Source organism: Pistacia vera, unplaced genomic scaffold (genome assembly GCF_008641045.1).
Source record: "Pistacia vera cultivar Batoury unplaced genomic scaffold, PisVer_v2 Contig155, whole genome shotgun sequence".
NCBI lineage: Eukaryota > Viridiplantae > Streptophyta > Magnoliopsida > Sapindales > Anacardiaceae > Pistacia > Pistacia vera.
The window spans coordinates 1,671,072-1,688,269 of NW_022195630.1; the positions used below are offsets into that span (position 1 = coordinate 1,671,072).

Consider the following 17,198-nt stretch of genomic DNA (forward strand, 5'->3'; position numbering starts at 1 on the left):
CACTCTTCAGATTAAGGCTATAGTGAAATGGCCGATCTCTCTCTCTCTCTCTCTATGTATGTGTGATCATTTATGCATATGTACCAAAATGACCTCTTTGCTTCAAATAATTCATTATAAATATCCCAAGTCTCTCTCTCTTTCTTCAGAGGTGAATGCAATGAGGCTGTGATGAAGTTTTCTGGCTTTGTGTTGGGCTCTTTCTTGGAGACCCATTTCTTGGCGGGGCAACCCGGATACATCTCCATGTTGCAGCCATTGAACTCACTTTCAAGTTGTGTCCACTCAAAGCTGAATCTGAGCCTATATTTCTGCTCCCACTACTTTTTTTGTTTTTTTGTTTTTTTTTTTTGGTTTTTAATTATGATTTGTTTTTCTTTTTTTGTTTTGTTGGGATATTGAATTCTAACTAATGAAGTTTTCTAAATCAAAATCCAATCTTTCCAACATATGGATGAAACCTTTTCAGGACTTGGGCTGATCCCAGAAAGTTTTACTTCGGATTCTCAATTTGAGATGTAAAACTAAATGATCACAAGCTTCTGATAAAAAGCAGAGAATTTCTGGTAGATATGTAATATGAATACCTCTATGCTTTGCATAGAGATAAGGCGTCATTCAAGGATTCCATTCCTAGTACTATGACCAAAATGAATACCTCCCCGATCAGGGCAATGGGCCTAACAAAAACTAAAATAAAGTTTTCCGCCCTCAAAGAAAGAAGAAGATCCTGCAGGCTCGAAGTTTCTATATGAATTTGGTTGGAAAATAGTTCTGATAAGGCATGGAGCTCTTGAACCTGAACATGCTCTTGATCTGAAACTTTACTGATAAAGTTTATCTAAGAAAAAACATGGAAAAAGCAGAGGAACAACCAAACTGCACAAAACGTTTGAGATCAATTCTTTTGAGCTTTGTTTGCTTAATTCTCCAACAATGCATAACCATGTCAACAATGAGGAAGAGATGGTTGTCTGAGTTAAGGAATTTTGATTGGAGAGAGTTGGGCTTATCCAGCACCCGATTATGGTGTGGCAAACTCTGAAGAGTCTGAAGTGAGAGCTCGTGTCGGCCTCTTGCTCACTTTGGTTGTTTGTACTGTGAATGAACCGCACTTTGTTATGCCGTTAAACGGCGTCCTCGCTGCTGCCATTTGACGTCCGTTTGTACAATCCTCTCCCGACAAACTTTGTTAAAAAATTCAATAAAGATAAACTAACAAACCTTTTTTATTAACTTTTTTCTATAAGTACGATGTGATAGTTTGTAATTAATTTACTCGTAATTGATCAGTAGGATTCGTTATTGGGTAAACGAGATTAATTGCTAACAATCACGTTTGTGAAAGAAGGTTAATAAAAAGGATTTGTGAGCACATTATTATCTTAAAAAATTATGTTTCGCCCTTTATACGATGCAAGAAAATGAAATAAGTGGTTTGAAAGATTAGACACGTGTTTTGGGATGGAGATGTACACGTTTACATTAACCATAAGATGATAAAATAATTAAAATCTTCATGAAGTTTTAAAAATAGTAAAAATTTCTCTTTATAATTTACATGTTGAATAAACAACAAGACAACAATTTGATAATATTTACTTATAATATTATCAGTTTTAATGTCTCCTTTAGGACTTAAGAGTTTATTAATAGAGAAATGTTATATATAAAAAGACTCTTACAAAATTTTTACACAAAGTGATGTGACAGCCGTCACACCATTAGTTTGTAAAAAAAAAAAAAAAAAAAAAGATTAATGTGAAACTAGTAGTGTGACAGTTGTTACATTACTTTGTACAAAGCATTTCCCTTATCAATAAGAAAAAAAATCTTTTTAAATTTTGTTTACTTATTTTTAAATGAAGAGGCCTATTAACGGCCATTTTGCGACATTAACTAGCGGTCTTTAAGAGCATATCCAATAGACTCTTTATATAACCTAAACTCTTTATTATAAAGAGTTTATTCATAGAAATAAGAGTCCAACAAACTCTTTATTCTTTAAATATAAATTAAAGAGTGAATTTGACTCTTTACATTTAGAGAGTCAAATTTTAATCTTTATCCTAATTTTAAATAATAAATTGTAAGTTTCTATGTACATTATTTATGATTTATCTCTCATATTCTTTTTCCTAAATTTAAAGAGTCTATTAGATTTGAATAAAAAATTTATTCTTTATATTTAAAAATTAATAAAGATATTTTTTATTTATGTTAAAGATACTCTTCAAAATAAAGAGCACAATTGAAGATCCTCTTAACCGTTATTTCAAAACCGCTAAAACAGTATACGTGTGACTACAAATTTTCAATATAAACGCCACGTGTATACTCGGCTTTAACCTTTAATCAATGAATAAACTCGTGAAAATGGCCAGCGGTTCTTTCGAGGAAACAATCAAACAAAGAGAAATTGAAGTGGCAAAATTACTAACTCAAATCAAACATCAAAATATTCTAGTTTAAGTAATTTTCGCAGTGTTGAATTATACTTTCTTGTATATCCCAGTTTGTATTTCCGATAAGAAATTAAATAAGAAATTAATTTTCTTTTGGTTTGTTCATTTGCACTGTAATTGTTTGTTATTTTGCCTCAGTGAACAGAAACCATTTGGTTTTGTAGTTTAAATGGATCTACCCAGGCCTTAAGATTGCTTCTTTTGTAATTGCGCATTTATTGAACTGACGGAAGTGCTGCAACTTGAATAAAGTTGATGAAAGATAATGATCTTGATTGTGCTTGCAAGAAATGATAGATTTTCATTTAGCATAACTTTTGTAAATTGTAAGCTTTGTTGACAAAAATTTAATGGTTTGAAAGTTCATTGAAAGCACCTTATCAGTGGCTAAGAATGTTACTTCTGATATGAATGGTAGGCAGGGTTTCGGGATTCAAAATCAACTAGATTTTGTGTATCTACGATGATGGTAGATGGACCGTCTTTTGTAGGGTGAATAACTGATTGTTCTGTTTCCTTTTTCTGATAATTATATGTGCATTATTGTAGCTTTGTATAGACGTTGCTGATATTATATCATGATATGTTTGCATTAGTGAATGGTAGAAGATGGCTAGAGAAAATGTCACACTAATGTGTTACTGGAATGGGAGGATAACAAATGGAGCACAAGGCATTACTTATAAAGGTGCCGTCCCAAAGCCTACAAGGGTTAGCTACGAAACAACACATAATCAGTTGCTGGAAAAGATGTATGAGATTACTGGGTTTCACCAGCAACATATTAAAATGAAGATCATATGCAGGTATCCAGCTTGTCAGGAATTCATACTTGTGCCCATTACTGATGATGAGTCTTTAGACATTGTATTTGATGTGGCACAAAAGCCTGGAACAAATTGTTTGGAATTGTATTTGGAAAGAGAACCAGCAAGCATAGATAGCCAAGTAAATATCACAACACAAATCCATGTGGATAATCAAGTCATAATGTCGGACTACTATGACAATCAGGTAAATATACATAAATTTCTTGATGTCATAGGATTAATTTTCGTTGCTTTAAAGTAAGAGTTGTGACAATTCTTTATACAGATAGTAGTCGATTGGGACAAATGTAATGCCAACCCTAATACCTTTTTGGACCCAGGGCCAAGTGACAAGTTTGTGCTTGTGTTGCAAGACTAGCATAGATCTGAAGCCATATGGGCAGGAGAGGTTAGTATCACTTCCTTGAGTCCTTCTCTAGCCATCCGCTATAGTGATTGGTTCAATACAAAATAAGTGAAGAAAAGTGAAGTCAACGCAATACTTTGATTGCAAGACCCTAGTGTCTTAACATGTAGATAGAGATTGGGCACAATGATGCGGGAGTGGCACCATATTCATCATTTTGTTGTCGAGGCTGGGTTCTATGGGGTCTACAGAATTGGTTTTATTCAAATTGACTGGCCCTTGGTCACTGCATTGGTTGAGAGATGGAGACAAAAGACACACACCTTTCATTTTGTTGTGGGTGAGAATGTAACAGTGATGTTAGGCCTTCGTATACATGGTTATCCAGTGACTAGTAGTGCTAACCTCCAGTGGGACGATCTCTGTGAAGAGTTGTTAGGGGTGAGAACAGATCCTAGTGTTCTTCATGGTTCAACCTTGAAGCTTAGATGGTTACGAAGGCCATTTCCAGCATCTGCCATTAGATGCTGATGCTGTAACTATGCAGTGCTATGCTAAGGCATATATCTTAGACTTATTGGGGTCTCTCTTTCCAGATAAATCTGGTTTGGATGTGCAATTGATATTCTTACCTCTTCTAAGGGATTTTAAGTATGCTGGGAAATTTAGCTGGGGTAGTGTTGTACTAGCCTACCTTTATCGTGAACTCTGTCGGGCTAGTAAGAAGGGGGCCAGTGAAATTTCTTGTCATCTAATGTTGTTACAGGTATGTATACTAAAGTGTACTTTCAAGAATAGCATATAGAGCATAATAATATTTTTTTCTCTTGATATTATGTAAATTCTTATTCTTGTAGTTATGGGCATGGGAGCGTTTGCATATTGGTCACCTTAAGAGATTTGTTACCCAAGAGTAGGATCCAGTTGCTCCGATGGTGAAGCTGTAAAGAATGAGGTGCAAGTTTCATAAGTTGAGATGGTCATCGAGACATTACTGCAGATCCATTAGATGCAGGTAGTATAGCATACTACTTCATTAATATATGCTTTTCAATATCCTAGTTGTCTTACAACTGTTTTCTTCTAGAAGAGATGGAGGTCTCCTGTCATCCGTTGAGATACCCTCAGAGGGCATTGATTTTTATCGAGACCAGCTTGATCAACAGACATATGATCAGGTTTACTTTTGACTAAGTGTTCTTTATAATCTTGTACATTTGATGAGATGCACATGGTTGTGCTAGTGCCTACTTTAAAGTGGATCTTCCCCATCAATTCAAATGATGTGGCACCCATACCGTATGAGTTACTTGTGTCCCCAGCAGATGTATGTGTTAGAGACCAGCATGTATAGGACAACTGCTCCACTTATTTGCTTTGATATTGTTAGTGGCATCGTCCCAACAGAGTTCTACGCCAATTTGGTCTCCAACAGAATTCCTATGCAGTGTGATAGTGAGGTGAAAATTCATGCATTGATAGAAGGGGTAGACATTATTACAACTGGAAGCACATCATCAACAATATATCAAGTTATGGGCAGTTGGAGAGAGAGTATAGTTACCATTAAGCCTAGGACACACATGCTTATCATGATCCATACATGAAGTGGTATAGAAGCATACTCATCGTTTGATTACCCCACTCACTCAAAACCTCATAAGCGAATTCAGCCTGCTAGTGGGATGTCACATTTACTGGTATGAATTATTATAAGTTATTTGACTTGATCCTGTATTTACTTGCAATAAATATTCATTGGATTTCTATGTTGGAACAGAAGTCCATAGCTTGACAAATATTCACAAATGCACTACAACCCTTGGTACTTTTACCAGTGATAGTGCTATGCAGTCATTGATAGATATTCAGATTATGTGCACTCATGTGTTGCAAATGATTGGGGAGATTCGACACCTTGAGACATAACAGCACCTACCCAACCATGCACCGCCATCTCCTTTACAAGGTAATAATATGGAGGGCTACCTCTTCTAATATCACAAATGCCAACCAAAACTAATCTCTGTCAGTGAGAGGGTGAGGTACAGCCAAAGGTCAAGCAAAGGACTTGGCATACAACAAAAGGCAATGGAACAAGTAATAACATCACAACATTCATCCCCACAGTGGTGGTAGCATCGCCCACAGCTCCATCACAGAGTTATGATATTTATATAGAGAGCCTTTAACTCTCAATTTGAGGGGTCTGCGGCACCAGTAGGGTCATTGCATCCACTCAAAGGTGAGCAGAGAAAGTGCCACTTTATCCATACTCTGATTTTGAGGGTCACTATGTCTCACTCAAGTCGACTCCAGCCATGCAACTACACATAAGAAGAAGCCTAAGTTCCTTTGATGTTTTTGATGATGAGTCTTATGTGTTTAACTTCTTGTTCTTTGAACCTGCGGATACAAACAATCTTCATTAACTTTAGGATGGAATTTTTTCAAGATTTTTAACATTAGGTTTATTTGGTACTTCTCAATATGTTCATGAATAATGTTGCCAAAGTTCAAGATTCTATCTTTTATTTAGTTGATTCATAGCAGCATATGCAGTGAAAATTAGAAAAGTTTTAATTGTAAAATTTTTCTCTCTTTTGATTGATTCTTTCTATTATTGGAAGATAGTATCTAATGAACTTCAAACCCAACTTTGCTACCTCGTAAATGGTTTTGGACTCATCATGGAATCATTCTTAATTGAACCTCGGTTCAAATAAGTTGCAAGGACCATTACTTGTTCACTTTACTTCTGTTGTGCAGCCACTTTGTCACAATGATGATGGTTTTTCTTGTGTTGCAATTCAAGGAGACATAATTATCGATAAGTTTGCTTTTTATGGTCTGGAGCATGCTTTTCAAATAAGAAAACACGAAGAGCTATGATGATTTTTGAGGGGAAACTCATGAAAACAATTGAGAGAAACAGAGTTCACAGAAACAAATATATTATGGTTTTTTTTTTTTTTTTTACTTAAGAAAATGTTGTCTTAAAATGTTATCAATAAGTATAAAGCTGAGAGAGAGTTCTTTTTGCGAGCTCCTCTCTCAAGTCTCAACATCAATATTCAATGTATTCAAAGCATAAAATTCATCCTTGAGTATTTATTCCTCATGAAAATAGATTCATGCAAACATCTTATACAGATAGAGCATAAAATGATATGGTTCCATGGGGTCAACCCATGAGCCAAATTTGGCCTATTGTCCTTCCATTGCCACCCAGAGTGGCATGTGATCACTGCTCTGTGAAACACATGGCTCAACAAAAGAGAAATCCAGTCCATGGCATCAATGATTGAGCAGATTGTGAGCACTTTCTTGTATTGGGCCTCAAAACTCTTTGGGTCTTATTTAGGCCATAACAACTCAATTATTGTTGGGGCTATCTTTGATTGTGTGTCTATCTATTTTCTTTATTAGGGTTACATTATTCTCTGCCTCGGATGCCATCTGCATTATCTTTGGTGTTTGTTTTTTGGGTAAGTATGCAGTGCCCTGGAGATTTGTTTTGCGGGGAGAGCTTGGAAAGCGAAAACGTTTGATTTTATTATCTTCAGCCATTGCATGAGAGTACTTTATGCTGTAGTTTTTGTTGATGGTTGCATTTGTCTTTCTGGCTGGTATTTTTTAAAGGCTGCTTGGGGTTCATATGATATGTCTGTCACTTCTTGTTGTGGTAGAGCTAGCTATCATGTACATATGCCGTGTTAAGTTCAATCAGACGACAAAATAAAGACTTAAATGGGCAGTTTCTTTTTTTTTTTTTTTTTTGGTGGAATTTGGTACCGCAAGAACCGCTCTGCGGCTTTGGGTGTTTTTTTTTTTTTCTGGAAAGTTCAGAGGAAAATTCTTAAACCAGTGTGTGATGTCCCTGGGCTGGTGTCATTGAGCTGGAGGGTTTATTTAGGCTTTTGGGCTTGCAGCATTTCTTTCAATGAAAATGTTGTATATTTAGTTCTAGGGCTTATGTCGGGGCCTTTTTTTAATAGGGCTTAGCTTATAGGGATTGCTTTTCCTATGTTATGCCCTGTGTTTTTTTTCAGTTTGATCCTTGGGTTGTCCAAGGCTCTATTGAGGGAAGGGCTACCCTTTATAGATTCTATTTTTTTATTCTTTTTTATTATCGGATTTATTCAAATATATATATATATATTCCCTTATTCCAAGTCTCTTAATTCGCTTTTTATACAGATGCCTTGAGTCTAAAACTCATACCTAAGGAAAGGATATTCAGGATATCGATTGTTATAAAAAAAAATTTAAGGCTAAAAAGTTCCAAAGATATTGTTTTGATTCAATTTTGTTACCACAACTTATTGAAAAAATTTACGAAGGTCGATATGTTGGTGAGATAATTGTAGGCTATTTTCGTTTATTGCTTTTTAGGTTTTAGTTCATACTGCTTTTGGTGGGTTAAGTTCACAATACTTTCAGTTCACATTGCTTGAAACTTTTTAGGAAATCAGTTATTTGGAGTTCACTAAACCATAATTACTAAGTCTTGGGCTTGATGATCTTATTCATTACGTCGAGCTATGAAATCAATTGACAGCTTAAAATGGTATCGATGTGGAAACATATTACAAATAATAATATTTCAAGTAACTATCCTTAACAGAGACAGAAACCCACAAAGCTAAAACCCGAAAAGTGAAGACTGAAAAATTGAAGAAGGGTAGGTTCAGCGTGCTGCATGGCTGTCAGAAGCACGTCTAATCATTTTTTTCGTTTTCTCCTTAATGAAAAAGCTAGAGTAGACAGTAGTAGAAATTTCAACGAAAATCATAATGGAGCACCAAAAGTCCAATTCTCGGGTTAGTTAGTTTTGGTGTGCCCATCTCAGCCATTACTTTGAGCTGTCAATGGAAGGGAAGGAGAAGGACGCAGCTTGACGTTTAACTAAATATTTAAGACAATATCGGTGCGTTTGGTGTAGATTTTGGATAGGATTTTGAGGATAGTATTAGATTGTTGGATAGGGGAGTATTACGAGGTAATTTAAAAATTTATGAAAAAGCCCTTAGGTTTTTAATTTAATTAAAGAACCTACTATAAAATGACAAAAACACTCCCACCACCTGTAGTGTCAATTCCGGCCGCCACCGCCGAATCTGGCCGAAATTTCGTTACGGCACAGACCGATCGGATCTGTGCCGTAACGCATCATTATGGCCTTTTCCGCCAGATCTACGCCTGTTATGGCCGTCGACGCAGAAAGGCCAAAGATGTGGCCGTCGTTTTCGGTCAACGATGGCCAGATCTGGCCTTTTCCGACCAGATCCGTGGTGGATCTGGCCGAAAAAGGCCAGATCGGTGTAATTCCGACCATTATGGTCGGAATTTAGGCCGTTGTACAGATTCCGCTATCACCGACGGTGGTTTTCGGAATCTGACAAGTTGGGTTGATGGGGGGTGTTTGTTAATTTTTTTTAAAAAAATTCAGGGGGCATTTAGTGAAATAATAACCTTATGGGGTCTAAAAGTAATTAAAAAAATAGGGTATTTTCTGGAATAGTGTGCCAAACATTATTTGAAGAATAGGATTGGGAATATGGATAAAAATAGGGAGCCAAACGCACCCATCACTATCTGCTGACTTTTGAGGGCCACAGGCCACTTGACTCAAACAAGTCTTTGGCCCTTTCTATACTGAAGCTGAAGTTATTTGCAGCAGGGCTGTTTTTACGATATTATTGGTAAACCGCCTATAATTCATCTCCATTCTCCTACAATGCTTCAACACCAGATCTACATTATCTAATTTATTTACTTCCATTATGGGTTTATCCTCATGTTTCTTCTCATTTATACGCTTCTTCTTGGCTCTCATTATTTCATCTTACGCTCCTTGCTCATTTTACTTCTTCTGTGAAGCCCACTCTGTCATAATGATGAGCGTTCTTCCTTGTTACAGTTCAAGGAAAGCCTAATTATCATAAGTTCGCTTCTATAGAGCCTTCTGCTTATCCCAAGGTTTTATCCTGGAAGGCTGATAAAGACTGCTGCTCATGGGACGGTGTCACCTGCAGTGAGATACTGGTCATTTATCGAGCTTGACCTCACCAGTAGCTACCTCTACGGTTCCATCAACTCTAGTAGCATTCTTCCACCTGGTCCATCTCGATGGCTTAGCCTTGGTGATAATGACTCAATGGCTCCAAATCCCGTCCGCAATCAAGAACCTTTCCGGTTCATATCTTAGCTTGTATAATTCTAGTTTTTCTGGTCAAATACCATGGGAGGTCCTGGGCTCTCAAATTTGGAGACCCTTGACTTAACGTTTTATTTAACTTAAAGCTCCAAAAGCCTGGTCTAAGAAGCCTAGTTGAGAATTTAACCTACCGTCACGTCCTAGCTCTTGGTCATGTCAATATTTCTTCTCCCATACCTGATATCTTGGCAAATTTATCTTCGTTGACTACCTTATCTCTCAAGGGGTGCCAATTGCAAGGTAAATTCCCTACAAAGATATTCCAATTACCCAACCTACGCGTTCTCAGCATGCGGTTCAATGCAGGTCTCAATGGCTCTTTGCCAGAATTTGAAAACAACACCCCCCTCGAGGAATTGAGACTTGGGAGCACGGGATTTTCCGGTGAGATTCCATATTCAATAGGGAATCTTAATTCCTTACAGATCTTGGATTTAAGTAATTGCAGTTTTTTTGGATCGATTCCGCCTTCACTTGGAAATCTTACCAAGATCAGGCTTCTTTACTTAAATCAAAATGGATTTTCAGGTGAGTTGCCAACTGCTATTGGAAATCTTTCTTCTTTAGAAGAACTGGAACTTTCTGTAAACAATTTTTCAAGCCAAGATTCTCGTTCATATTCATGGATGGCTAAGTGTAGTAAACTTACTTCCTTAAGCCTTTCAAAAACAAATATAGTTGGAGAATTTCCCTCTTGGGTTATGAGCCTAACAAATCTTACTCTTTTATATTTGAGCTCAAACGAATTAAATGGTACAATCCCTTCTCAAATTAGGAACCTAACGAAACTCGGTTCGCTTGCACTTGACGGAAATCAATTCCAAGGCCCATTTCCTAGCGCTCTCTTTGACCTCGCGAATCTTCAAATGATTTACCTTGAAGGAAATAATCTGAGTGGCACACTGGATATGGACATGCTTTTTTATAAGCTCAGAAATTTACATTTATTTTCTCTCTCTTCAAACAATTTACAATTGCTCACCCATATCAATGGCCATACTAAAGTTCCGAAATTTGGGGTTCTCAGATTGGGGTCCTGCAACCTTATTGAGTTCCCACACTTCTTGCGGGATCAAGATCAATTGGAGAACCTAGACCTTTCCTCAAACAAGTTGGTTGGCCAAATACCTAGATGGTTTTTCAACTTAAGCGTAGATTCATTGCAAATCTTGGACCTTTCCGACAATCTTTTAACAGGTTTTGACTGACATCCTGTTTTCTTTTCTTGTTCTCCTCGAGTCTTTTTAGGCTTAAGGTCAAATAAGCTGCAAGAACTTGCAATTGTAATGTTAATTCTTAATCCTAGTTTCTAAGTTTGTATTCGTAATTTATAATTATAAATAATAAAAAGCGTTTAAATTCAATTACTATTGCAATGTCTCATTATTTTATTGTATTTAATAGTGATTAATTTTTTTTTTAATTAATACAAATACAAAATGTCACTAAATATAACATATAAAAATATTTTATAATAATCATTAATAATAAATCAAAATTACCATAATTTATAAATAATAAGAACTAAATATTAAAAAAAAAAATTCATAGGTCGGCCCACAAGGCACACAAGCCGGCCCATGTGCTAGGCTCACAAGAGACTATGTAGCAGGTCGTGCCATGGACCTTTAGATTTGGCAGGCCAACATGACACGAGAAGGCACAAATTTTTGTGGGCCTTAGCACGGCATGATAGGTTTTGAATTTTTAGGCACAGCATGGCCCACCGCTAGTTCTAAGTAAAACACACTATTTTAACACTATCACATCATAGTCCATAAACTTTTACTTTTAACAATTTACCCCTCTGAACTAATTTTAACAGAATAAACTGAAATTGAAAATCCTGCACTTCTATTCAACGTTTCCCTTCAAACTGAACTCTCTGGTGACTTGAAACACACCAGTAAATCAACATAGATGTTGACTTACTAGAGTCGGCTTGATTCATGAAAGTGAGATTTACTAATATCTTGTGAGTTTGTCAATCCATTTTACTGGTCATTAGCCAGCTGTTTCCCTATTTTATGAGAAAAATTACGAAATTATCTTTATGTTTCTTCTAATTGATACGCTTACTTCTTTGGCTTTCATTATTTCATTTTACAATTGTTTACTTTACTTCTTTTTGTGCAGGAACTACGTCATGATGATGAGCGTTCTTCCTTTTTGCAGTTCAAGCAAAGCCTAGTTATCGATAGGTCGACTTCTTTTGATCCTTCTGCTTATCCCAAGGTTTCATCCTGGAAGGCCGAAGACTGCTGCTCATGGGACAACGTCACCTACAATTAGGTTCTTGGTCATTTAATCGGGCTTAATCTCATAAGTAGCTGCCTCTATGTATCTATCAACTCCAGTAGCAGTCTCTTCCACCTTGTCCATCTGGAATGGCTTGGCCTAGCTGATAATGACTTCTATGGCTCCAAAGTCCCATCCGAAATCATGAACTTTTCCAAGTTATCATATTTGAACCTGTCGAATTCAGGCTTTTCTGGTCATATGCCATCACAGTTCTGTACTCTTCATATATCAAAATGAGAGAACTGATCTTGTACCGGTGAGTTACGGTTACTCGTTGCGAATGAGTACCAAAGGCATAGAGTTGGAATACGGAAGGATCTCAAATCTCCTCACAGCTATTATTTCCTCGAGCAGCAAATTTGAAGCAGAGATTCCAACATCCATTGCAAATTTAACAGGGCTTAGTTTTCTTGTTTTTTCGAACAATAATCTCAAAGGCCCCATCCCGCCATTCATGGAAAAACAAACAGCACTAGAATCATTGGATCTTCTTAATAACAAGCTCTCAGGACAGATATCTCAGCAACTACAAGATCTCACATTCCTTTCGCACTTCAATGTCTCAAATAACCATCTCACAAGACCCATACCAAAAGGAAAGCAAATTTGATACGTTCGTGAATGATTCATTTGATGGGAACCCTGGATTGTGTGGAAAGTAGATAGCAAAAAAAAATTCAAAATTTTAACCCCTCAAAGAAAGAAGAAGATCTTGCAGGCTCCAAGTTTCCTTTCGAATTTGGGTAGAAATTAGTTCTTATAGGGTATGCAAGAGGTATCGTTTATGAAGATTTTCGAGAGGAAACCCATGCAAAGTCAGGAGAAACAGTGTTCACAGAAACATAATATAATTTGCTTCGTTCCTTTCTCTTCAGAGTTAATTAATGTAAAATGCAGCTTTAAGCATCATGTAATTGGCTTAAGCATTTTGGTTTTGAAAATATATTGATTCTGAGTTGATTAAGTTATAAATTTGACTTATCAGAATCCTAAAGCTTCATTTTACACCAAATGGGAAAGTCTCACTTTCATATGTTTATAAAACCAAAACAGAACAAAAAATATACAGGAATAAATCTGCATGTTGATCAAATCCTCTATTGGATCAATCTGACACAATCCTTGGAGAGGCTGTGCCACAAATATTTAGATCAAACAAGCCATTCAAATCAACCTCTAAACGCCAATATTTCTGCAACAATATTTACACAATCAGCCAATTAAACAACATTTTTAATATCACATGAAGAGCAAACATAGCAACATTGCTGCCACTATAGAAATTCCAATGTTGGCAACATTGGTTTTGTCACTTGAACTTGGTGCAAGAACAGGAGGAGCACCAGTAGGACTAGACCCAAAGTCGAACTCAGTATCATCTGGAGTGGAGCCATTGGCCACGGGAGGTAGCGGTGGATCAACAATATCTGCTATACTCAGGGATGGGTTTGGGGCGCTTGCCGGCGGCTGTACTGGTTCAGGTATTATACTAAGCATATCCCCAGGTGTAATGGGTAAAATTGTATAAGGCAGATCAGCATTGAGGTCAGAACATGGGCTTCCTGCAATTTTTAAAAGTAAGTATACTGAACTAAATATTTGCTTCTTGGGTTGCAAGTAATCATCATTTTATTCAAAAGTTTTACGCTTACTCAGATATTTGGAGGCAGTAGCAGGAAACTCAGTTACAATCCCGTCTACGCCCATTCCTCCTATATAAGTTGCAAGTTCTATGACAGGATCTGCGAAGTAATCGAACGCAAGTGAAATGAACTCGTTTTTGAAAACTGAGACATATACTGAGATATTTGCACTATGCATTTCCTTTAAAACATTCGTAAATGTTACAGTAAAACCGTCTCTAACTGTAATGAGACTAGGTCTCGGGACAATAACTGCGTCAGCATACTTCTTAGTTTCCTCCACCGAATCTTTTGGAGCATCGCTTACTTCGTTCTTGAGGTGCAAGACTCTCTTATAAGCACGGACACCGGAAAACTTTGACAACACAGAACTGTCATCAGATGAGATAAACACTAGCTGAGTGGATTGCTTGTCAAATGTGGCATTACTTAAGGCTTTGGTGACAACATCTACTATGCCAAGACCCTTCTTTGATGCTAGATAAGCAGCATTCTGAGCAAGGAGGTTATGAATTAGAGAAGTGCTAATTAATAAGTGAGAATTTGTTAAGAAAAATGAATGGTTACCTCTATGTTGATCTGAACTCCAGTAACTGCCTTGGTCTTTGCCAGCTCCAGGAATTCATCAATGGTCACAAATTTTCCTTGGTTCTTAGCTTGAGGGTTTCTTTGGAAGGTATCAGTTTCAGTTGCAAAAGGGCTTTCCATTTCAGCTGAAGCAGTAAAAGTATGACAAGTGAGGATGCTAGCTGAAGATTAGCAGGTAAACAAAAAGGGGAAGTATTCAAAAAAAAAAAAAATTACGCTTCAATGATTGAATCTCGCTCCACGTTAGATCGAACGAAAAGATTCCCTTGTTTTGTTGAATTGCAGGAATACTGGTGACTCGAGACATGAAAGAGGTCATCACGGTTGTTTTTCCCATGAGGTCTGGTGAATCCAAGCAGAAGGCAACTCCATCTTTTGACATTTGAACTGAGCAGTCGATTATGTCAGTTCCGTCATCGATCGCTTGCTGATATGCCAAATCAGTACTGCCAGGATAAACACCACTTGCCCCATTGTGAGATATAATCAAAGGTTTCCCTGGAAAAGCATAGAATTTTACATTAACATTACAGTGCAACTTATTCATCTTGTGCTTCTAAAATTTGTGTATAAGATTAGTATCTTGCCTCTGACAGGTTTGGTGACATTGTTTAGTGCAAAGCATGCTGCATCAAAGAAAATAGTTGGAGTGTTAGTTCAAAGCAATTCTCAAGCACAACATATCAGATAACCGTTAAAAGACAAAATCTTGGCCAAATTTCTTGAAGAAATTGCAAACCTATGCTTTCTGATGCTGTAGGAGGAAAATCGGTGATAAATCCGTCAACAGCAAACTGCGAGTTATCAATAAATTTCAAGTACTCATTTGATGGATCATAGCTGTAATTGTAGCTTAGTTGAACATCATTTTCAAAATCAGAAGCATATACTTCTAGTCCTTCTTTATGTGCATCAGTCACAAGAGCAGTTGCAGGATCCAGATATCCTGTTTTATTATTAATAGGAAATATGTAATTTTTCGGGACAACAATGACGGAAGCAAAAGATTTGATAGCAGTAAGATTCTTCAAGATTTCACTGTATGTTTGATTGGTTGTTGGTTCAACTTCATTCGGGTTGAGGAACACGAAAACGAGCTTTGTCCTTGCCTTGTTCACCTTCCCACCAATGGCCTTCAGAAAACCAATCTCAGGAGATGATAAGTAATTTATGCCTCCAACTCTGACAGACTTCTGAAGATAGCCTTCCACACTGAGGTTGTGTTGAGAATAGAATGTGTCATACTGCAAAAGGGAGCAATTAGCAGAAGAGAAGGAAAAGAAACAAAAAATTATCTGAAACAAGAGGTTAAAGAGGAAAGAAGAGAGAAAATACCTGAACATTTAACCAAAACTGAGGGGGTTTAGTTCCCAATACATCTTCAACAGTAGATATTGGAAATTCTCCATCAAATACGGATGGTCTGGAGTACACATTCTGAGTCACTGCAAGACAAACACATAGTAAATCAAATAAAACCGATCAGAACCAAATCAATGCATCCTCGTGGCATCGGTGTTTTAAGGTCCCCCAGACCTGCCCACATGTATTGCACCATAGCTATCAGATTAGCTTTTGGTATGGCTATGTCTATGTTACATTTTTACTATAAGAATGTGTTTCTTAAACGATGGGTCTCGTTTACTACATCAATTCATTCTAAAAGTGAAAACTTCAGTAAAATTTCCTGCATCGGAAACTGTTTTGTCTTTTAGTCTAATAAACAAGAGCTGGAATTAAAAAAGCCAAAACAAAAAGCCAAACATCTGCACCTGATTTTTTTTTGAAAACTACATATATAGACTTACATGATACATTGTTGAAAAGCTGATCAGCTCTATAATCCAAAGCAAACCACCCTTTAATATCCTGTCCATTAACCTTGTAAGTTGTCCTTCCATTGGGGTAAATCATGCCAATATTTGTTGAATTATCAAACTGGATATCTGTCATGCAAATTCCAACACCATCCTTTGTCAATTGCAGATTGCACAACACAGCTACACTGGACAGACTCATCGGAGGCTTCACCAAGCTATTCGCAGCACTACTCGATTCCGGAAGAACCCCCGAGAACCCTCCTCGAGCTACCACCAGAGGCTCAGCTCCTGCAAACAGATTCAAGAACCAACTGTTTGTTAATTCAATTTGTTTTCAGAACAAAATTGTATTGATTTTAGTTCCAAAACCAAGTACCATTTAGAGTCTGCCATTTCTTTGCAGGCTCAGCAGCTTTCACTGCCTCAGGGTTTCTCTTCCTAGATTTTACATTGACAGCTTTTGTATTGATCAACAAGAAAATGAAAAACAAACACCTTATCATCATCTTCAAATCCTGTTACAAATTAGAGTAAACGAGCCGCGAGAGTTAACTCGTATTCACGAGAGCTCAATAGTGTATCAAAGAAAGAAAGAAAAAAATCTGATAAAAGTGAGTCGAACCCAGATGGACTTACATGAACCTTAACAACAGAGGTGAAGAAAAGCGACATTGAGTTGAAGTTTCAGTGAGGAATTTTCCTCGGGAAAGTGAAGGAAAGAGAAGGAAAATGACAGGAGAGAGTAATTAGTTATGAAGTTTAATTCACACTAACAGCTCTCTCTAATAACTCTACCAAATCTTTCACTAATTAATAGCATTGATTAAGAGATGGAGCGGTTTCTTGGTTGAAGATCTTGTTCCCTTGTTTGCTATTCTGGCTCCATTCCTGTGGACGCGGGAGAGTGACAGCTCTAAACTTAAACGGCTTTTAACTGATTTTTTGATAGAAACTGACACTTCAATTTATGTTCATTCAATGTGTT

At 37.0% G+C, this 17,198-nt stretch overlaps 4 protein-coding genes across 5 annotated transcripts; 3 read left to right on the forward strand and 1 right to left on the reverse strand.

Annotated features, from left to right (window-relative positions):
• Positions 1 to 2,600: 2,600 nt before the first annotated feature.
• Positions 2,601 to 3,835, forward strand: LOC116124689. Of its 2 annotated transcripts, XM_031410430.1 has the most exons (3): positions 2,601 to 2,957; positions 3,062 to 3,479; positions 3,561 to 3,835. In XM_031410430.1, exons 2-3 carry the CDS (start codon positions 3,075 to 3,077, stop codon positions 3,651 to 3,653), a joined length of 498 nt encoding a protein of 165 aa, XP_031266290.1. In that variant the 5' UTR covers positions 2,601 to 2,957; positions 3,062 to 3,074; the 3' UTR covers positions 3,654 to 3,835. The 2 variants fall into 2 exon arrangements, with proteins under 2 accessions (XP_031266290.1, XP_031266291.1); XM_031410431.1 differs by having other exon boundaries at positions 2,601 to 3,479; positions 3,616 to 3,835.
• A 52-nt stretch (positions 3,836 to 3,887) lies between these two features.
• Positions 3,888 to 4,607, forward strand: LOC116124691 (serine/threonine-protein phosphatase 7 long form homolog). Its single transcript, XM_031410432.1, has 2 exons — positions 3,888 to 4,407; positions 4,499 to 4,607. Exons 1-2 carry the CDS (start codon positions 4,183 to 4,185, stop codon positions 4,556 to 4,558), a joined length of 285 nt encoding a protein of 94 aa, XP_031266292.1. The 5' UTR covers positions 3,888 to 4,182; the 3' UTR covers positions 4,559 to 4,607.
• Positions 4,608 to 4,942: 335 nt separating this feature from the next.
• Positions 4,943 to 12,772, forward strand: LOC116124728 (LRR receptor-like serine/threonine-protein kinase FLS2). Its single transcript, XM_031410463.1, has 5 exons — positions 4,943 to 5,101; positions 9,604 to 9,816; positions 9,948 to 10,445; positions 11,998 to 12,096; positions 12,347 to 12,772. Exons 1-5 carry the CDS (start codon positions 4,943 to 4,945, stop codon positions 12,770 to 12,772), a joined length of 1,395 nt encoding a protein of 464 aa, XP_031266323.1.
• A 629-nt stretch (positions 12,773 to 13,401) lies between these two features.
• Positions 13,402 to 16,716, reverse strand: LOC116124729 (glycerophosphodiester phosphodiesterase GDPDL7-like). The gene is made up of 9 exons (XM_031410464.1): positions 16,590 to 16,716; positions 16,202 to 16,501; positions 15,729 to 15,838; positions 15,133 to 15,637; positions 14,981 to 15,019; positions 14,610 to 14,891; positions 14,373 to 14,518; positions 13,815 to 14,298; positions 13,402 to 13,724 (listed from the first exon to the last, which is right to left on the reverse strand). Exons 1-9 carry the CDS (start codon positions 16,714 to 16,716, stop codon positions 13,402 to 13,404), a joined length of 2,316 nt encoding a protein of 771 aa, XP_031266324.1.
• Between the last annotated feature and the right edge of the window lie 482 nt (positions 16,717 to 17,198).

Coding starts and splice junctions, on each gene's coding strand:
- LOC116124689 (XM_031410430.1), top strand. CDS start 3,075: ATGGCTAGAGAAAATGTCACACTAATGTGTTACTGGAATGGGAGGATA. Junction 3,480..3,560: donor CGGACTACTATGACAATCAG/GTAAATATACAT, acceptor TTCTTTATACAG/ATAGTAGTCGATTGGGACAA.
- LOC116124691 (XM_031410432.1), top strand. CDS start 4,183: ATGCAGTGCTATGCTAAGGCATATATCTTAGACTTATTGGGGTCTCTC. Junction 4,408..4,498: donor GTCATCTAATGTTGTTACAG/GTATGTATACTA, acceptor TTATTCTTGTAG/TTATGGGCATGGGAGCGTTT.
- LOC116124728 (XM_031410463.1), top strand. CDS start 4,943: ATGAGTTACTTGTGTCCCCAGCAGATGTATGTGTTAGAGACCAGCATG. Junction 5,102..9,603: donor CTATGCAGTGTGATAGTGAG/GTGAAAATTCAT, acceptor TCGCTTCTATAG/AGCCTTCTGCTTATCCCAAG. Junction 9,817..9,947: donor ACTCAATGGCTCCAAATCCC/GTCCGCAATCAA, acceptor TTTAACTTAAAG/CTCCAAAAGCCTGGTCTAAG.
- LOC116124729 (XM_031410464.1), bottom strand. CDS start 16,716: ATGATAAGGTGTTTGTTTTTCATTTTCTTGTTGATCAATACAAAAGCT. Junction 16,502..16,589: donor GAAATGGCAGACTCTAAATG/GTACTTGGTTTT, acceptor ATCTGTTTGCAG/GAGCTGAGCCTCTGGTGGTA. Junction 15,638..15,728: donor AGTTTTGGTTAAATGTTCAG/GTATTTTCTCTC, acceptor TCCCTTTTGCAG/TATGACACATTCTATTCTCA.